At 34.1% G+C, this 6118-nt stretch overlaps 1 protein-coding gene across 1 annotated transcript; it reads left to right on the top strand.

The window, feature by feature from the left end:
- LOC109721201 lies at nucleotides 221-3518 on the top strand. The gene is made up of 4 exons (XM_020248656.1): nucleotides 221-312; nucleotides 518-1565; nucleotides 1646-3269; nucleotides 3360-3518. The coding sequence occupies exons 2-3, from the start codon at nucleotides 519-521 to the stop codon at nucleotides 2762-2764; spliced, it is 2166 nt and encodes a 721-aa protein (XP_020104245.1). The 5' UTR covers nucleotides 221-312; nucleotide 518; the 3' UTR covers nucleotides 2765-3269; nucleotides 3360-3518.

Raw genomic sequence — 6118 nt, 5'->3', positions numbered from 1 at the left:
TATATAAATTAACTTCTTTTCATTTTATTTTATGAATTAATTAGGGTTTTGGAGTATCCGAATATTGTGCTCTGTTTGAAGGAGATCGGGGTCTACATTATATTCTTACAACTTTCTACGTAAAGAAAAAGGTAAGATTCATGAAATTTTGTAATTTTTTACATTTAGGATTTTAATCTGCTATATAAATTAACTTCTTTTCATTTTATTTTATGAATTAATTAGGGTTTTGGAGTATCCGAATATTGTGCTCTGTTTGAAGGAGATCGGGGTCTACATTATATTCTTACAACTTTCTACGTAAAGAAAAAGGTAAGATTCATGAAATTTTGTAATTTTTTACATTTAGGATTTTTTAATCTGCTATATAAATTAACTTATTGATTTTATAATTAACTTCTTGTCCTTTTATTCCATGAATTAATTTCTTGTGATTTGATCTTTAATATCTTTTGCATGCATCAAAATTCATTATATATGGTGTTATTTAAATCTAGATGTTGATTTGCAATTTCAGCATGGCACCAGATTATAGATTGAAAGTTATGTATGGGGGAGTGTTTAAACCAGTAAAGACAAAGTTAGGCAGAAAATATGTGTATGGAATGCAAACTTGCTACACAGTGCTTAGTGATACATATACTTTAAAAGAGTTTTTTGAAGATATCAAAAAAATGTGGGATTGGGGAGAAACAGAATATGTGCGAGTGGCTTATAAATCAAAGAAGACCAAAGGAGAAGCTCAAAAGTTTATTGATATTAAAGATGAAAGTGATTTTCTTGATATGTTAGAGCAATTCACAGATGGTACAGAGATAGAAATATTTGTTACTATTAGTTCCGATGGCATTCCTTTTAATTTCAATGTTCAGGATGTAGTTGAGGATGTAGTTGAGGGTGAAATTGAGGTTGAAGATGATGTTAGAATTGAGAATGTAGCTGAGGAAGAAGATGATGTTAGAAATGAGAATGTAGCTGTGGAAGAAGATAATGTTGGAGATGAAGATGCTGATTATAATGGTATAGAAGATGCTGTTGGAGATGAAGGTGTAGTTGAGGAAGAATATGGTGTTGAAGAAGATGAAGGTGGAGCTCATCTACAGGCTGATTATGATGCTGTAGATGAAGGTGTTGGAGATGAAGGTGTTGCTCTCAAGGAAGCATATGGTGTTGAAGATGAAGGTGGAACTCATCTAGAGGCTGATTATGATGCTGTAGATGAAGGTGTTGGATATGAAGGTGTAGCTGAGGGAGTAGAGGGAGTAGATGAATCAGATAAATCATCTACTGAAAATTTTGAACAGAATTTAGGCTTTAGTTCCACTGAAACTGACTCAGATGAGGATGAGTTAGTTTATGACAATGAGAATCCAATTGTGGACTATGGTGTGAAGTATCCTGATGTCAATTCATTTAGAAGTGCTCTTCATCAATTCGCTGTCCAAAATCAATTCCAATTCAAGATTATTAAAAGTGATCAATCTAGAGTGACTGCAAGATGTACGACAGAAGGTTGTGGGTGGAGAATACACGCAGCAAGGATTCGAGGAGAAGCTACCTTTCAGGTAAATAAGTAAATTGTATTTGCTACTATGTCTAATATTACTTTACTCTAATTATTTCTTTCAATCTATTGTGTCGACAGATCAAAACTCTCCAATCAGAGCATACGTGTGAAGTTGTCAATAGGTGTGGAAACAAGAATGCTACAAAAGGATGGATTGCAGAAAGAATCATTAATTGGCTAAAAAATGAAGGTGATATACCTGTGAGTGATTTATCTAGAAGACTTAAAGAGCAGTATGGAAGGTTGGAGTTGCCCTATTTGAGGGTGTGGAAGGGTAAGGAGCTCGCAATGACCCAATTACATGGAAAGTGGGATCTATCATTCTTAAGAGTTTTTGATTTTTGTGATGAGATTAGAAGAAGAAATGTAGGAAGTCATACACAGATTAAATTGATAGAGTTGGAGGGTAAACAACATTTTCAGCGAATGTTTATTGCTTTTGGGGCTAGTATTCAAGGTTTTCTAAGAGGGTGTAGGCCATATGTCGGTTTAGATGGAGCTCATCTTAAGGGTAAATTCAAAGGGATTATTGTTTCTGCAATTGCATTGGATGGAAACAACTCAATGTTTCCAGTTGCATATGGTGTGGTTGAGTCAGAAAATGCAGAAAGTTGGGAATGGTTCTTGGTAGCTCTCAAGGAAGCTATAGGTTGTCCTAATGGTTTGGTTCTATCCAGTGATAGGCAAAAAGGCTTAGATAAGGCCCTTCTAGCTGTCTATCCTACTGCTGAACATCGTGAATGCATGCGTCACTTATATAGTAACTTCAAGAAACGATTTCGAGGAGATATTTTGAAGAAACATCTATGGGGAGCAGCTAGGGCATATACAAGTTCAGCATTTCAATACCATATGGAAAGGGTGCAGATGGCAGATAGTAGAGTGGTTGATTACTTAAGAGAAAATCATGGTCATGTATGGAGCCGCTCTTTATTTGGAATAGATGCTAAGTGCGAACAAGAAACCAATAATATCTCTGAGACTTTTAATTCTTGGATCAGTAAAGAAAGGAATAGACCGGTGATAGATATGATGGATGCCATAAGGCAGAAAATAATGATTATGATGAACAAAAGAAGAAGAGATGCAGCAAAATGGTCAACAAAGCTTGTACCGGGAGCAACTAAGCATATCAACAATTTGACCAAGGTAAATATAAAAATCTGCTTGTTGTTTCTTACTATAAATTATTTCTAAACAAGCAAACTTACAAACTTGTATTGTGTTAATGCTAGGATCTTGGAAATTATAAAGTGTTGAGGTGTAGTGATGAGCAAGCGGAGATAGAAGGGCCTAATGCTAGATGTGATGTAAGGTTGGATGAGAGGACATGCACATGTAGAAGATGGCAAGTCTCTGGATTGCCCTGTGTACATGCAATTGCTTTTATAGCTAAGATGAAACTCAATGCTGAAGATTATGCATCATCATACTTCACTGTGGAGAGGTATCGAGATGCCTATTCATTAAATATTAAGCCATTGCCTGCCCAAGAGGAATGGAAAAAGAGTGATATAGGTTTTAGTGTGTTGCCACCTATATTAGCAAGACCTGCTGGCAGGCCACGAAAAAAGAGAATAAGGGGAGCGGGAGAGATGATTAAGAGAAAACACAAATGTGCTAGATGTGGTGGTTTTGGCCATCATGCAAGAACTTGTAAGAATACTGTTCCAGTAGAAGGTTCTAGCATACAATCTAAAAGGTAATTTATTTCTTTCAACTTACTATATTATCTTTCATATTTTTCAGTAGTTTCAATATCTAGATATAGTAATCGTGAACTTCTTTTCAGCAAAATAAGAAGAAAAACTAGTGGATCGCAACAACAAGAGCACGATTCTGAACATGCGGCAGCAGCAATATCACAGCAGCAAAAAGGGTTATTTTATGATGCTACATCTTTTCATCAAGCTATTATCTTCTCTTTCATTTTTCTTATACTCTTGTTTTATATAATTAGTGATTTTAAACTTTGATTTCAGTAAGAAAAGGAAGAGAAATAGTGGATCGCAGCAGCAAGAGCTAGCTCAAGATGTAGCAGAAGGGTCAGTACCGCAGCAAAGGGGCAATACTGCATCTTCAAGGTAATCTATTTTCATCAAGCTATTACAATATTTTCAAGGTAATACAGCATCTTAGTCTTAAGTGCTAAGTTTACTGACTTTAAACTTCATTTTTAGGAAGAAAAGAAGGAAAATTAGCGGATCGCAGCAGCGGGAGTTAGATTCTCAAGTTGCAGCAGAAACATCACAACAGCAGGGAGTATTTCATGATAGATTGCTACATTCTCAACAGGGTTCAACCATTTCTAGCATTGATGCAAATAGATTGCTAGGTTGAGAGTCAGTTCATGTTAAGAATGCTCTGTTATCTTTTGGATGAATGCTCTGTTATTTTTTAGATGATGATGATCCTATTATTTTTTGGATGATGATGGATGATTATGGCCTGTAATTTTTTGGATGATGATGGCCTGTAATTTTTTGGATGATGATGATGACCTGTAATTTTTTGGATGATGATGATGGCCTGTAATTTTTTGACTGATGATGACCCTGTTATTTACTGGATGTGGTGACTTATTTTTTGGAGCTTGAATGATATTATTGTTATTCATGATACAATTGTTATTCATGATGACTTTTATTTTTGGATGATGATGGAATTGTTGGTATATGAGCAATTGTCTCTGCTATGATGTAATCCAAGTAATTGCAAATATATATAGAGCTTAAATAAGACATCCTATATAAATATTTCCTTAACAGAAATACAGTGTTGTAATTGCATCCTGTAAACCAACCCAATTACATGAAAATTATATAATTCTCCATCACATTCTGTATTATATAGTCCATCCATCATATCTAAAATACTCCCCTTATCAGTATATCAAGGATTACAATACAGAAAAATAATTTAAACCAAAATAGAACTTTCACTTTCATTCTTTGGATTTTTTGCTCAGTGGCTTCTCCAATTGCTTTTAGCTGATATTTTAGATCTAAAGTGCTGTGTTGCACATCGTCAGTCCATAAAAAATAATTGCAATGTCCAACTCCTTCAACCTGCAAAGAGAAAAAAAATTCTTATATATTATTCGTAAGATAAAGAAAAAAAAATAATGTGCTTTCTAAAACCGCAACCATACAGTTAAAATATACAATAGCTTATCTTACCCCCCAATTTGGGCAACGGTAGAATCGACGTCCTTGGCTTGTTGGCTGCTTCGATACCCATATTCTACAAGATCTTTCGCAGTCGTACACAGGAATTTGTGTGTTAGGAGTTGATGCAAATCTCTCACTAATTAGATGGCTCATTATGGCTAGAAGTGAGGCAAATAAGAGAAAAAAAAAAGCTAGTAGATGGAGAAGTAAGCTTGACTTGTTTTTGAGCCATGGATGTGCTTTTATAATGTTAGAAAAGAAGGTTACCGTTGAAATGACCGTTGGAGGGTAAATAGGAAACGAATTTGATATTTTAAGGGATAAATAAGAAAAGTATTGGCTACATGGAGGGCATATAAGAAAAGTAGGTTACGGTACGAGGGTATATTGGAATGGGCAAAATGGTAATTTTGTAGGGATAACGGCAACTGTTAGCACCTCACTGATGGAATTTAACTGCAGGGGTAAATTAGAAAGAACTTGGAACATAAGAAGGGTATTTTCAATATTAGCCTTCTAAGAGGGGTAAATAAGAAAATCGGGAACTTTTCAGGGGTATATAGGCAATTGCCCCCTATTTATTAAAGCCCAAGCCCTCGACCTGCCGTGTGTTTCTCTTTATTTAATTTCTTCCTAATCCGATCACATCTTGAGCCTATTAAAAAGTGACTTTTTATATAGAAATTTTATGTATAAATCCTAAAAAAAATATAATACCAAATAAGATCTTACGTTTTCATTTGTAATTTGTAATAAATAAAGTTGTAAATAGTGAATAGCGGGTACATAGCGTTTGAAAAGTCTCATAACGGAAAGTAAATAGCAGGTGCCATAGCGGGCGCTATGAACCAATAACGGGTTTCATAAAAGTAAATTTAACATGTTTATATTCTTTATAAAAAAATACATCTAATTTTGAATAAAAGACAACTAATCATTTTTTTTCTTATTTTAGTATTGCAAACCTATATATATTTAATGTCATTATCTATGAATAATTTTTTAATTAAACAGGGTTAAACCCTATTTTACAGCAGGCTCGGATAGAACAGTACATCGTGAATTATTTATGAATAATTTAAGATTAACTTTAAAATATTTAGCAAACTAAAAAGATATAAAACTTAAAAATCTATAATTCATTAACAATTTAAACAATTTGTAAATGGATATTAAAAATGATATCTTACATAAGTAATTATCTTCCAAACCTTTAGAAATGGGGTATGATTTTTATATTTCATTTAAGAATCCGAGCCGATAAGCTATTTTAATCTGTTAATATTTTTTAAAGGTTTGGGCTCATAGCTAGTGCCTGTATTCCGACCGCTTTATAGCAGTAGTTTTAGCGGGTCCTATGTCGCTAAAGCGGCTACTATGA

The sequence above is a fragment of the Ananas comosus genome, linkage group 15 (assembly GCF_001540865.1).
Source record: "Ananas comosus cultivar F153 linkage group 15, ASM154086v1, whole genome shotgun sequence".
NCBI classification, from domain to species: domain Eukaryota; kingdom Viridiplantae; phylum Streptophyta; class Magnoliopsida; order Poales; family Bromeliaceae; genus Ananas; species Ananas comosus.
The sequence above is the reverse complement of the archived record's forward strand: the minus strand, read 5'-3'. Positions and strand labels throughout refer to the sequence as shown.

What these genes read in the sequence shown, in the direction of transcription:
- LOC109721201 (XM_020248656.1), top strand. Translation starts at nt 519, where the DNA reads ATGGCACCAGATTATAGATTGAAAGTTATGTATGGGGGAGTGTTTAAA. An exon ending in GAGGAGAAGCTACCTTTCAG is followed by an intron (nt 1,566 to 1,645) that starts GTAAATAAGTAA and finishes TTGTGTCGACAG; the next exon opens with ATCAAAACTCTCCAATCAGA.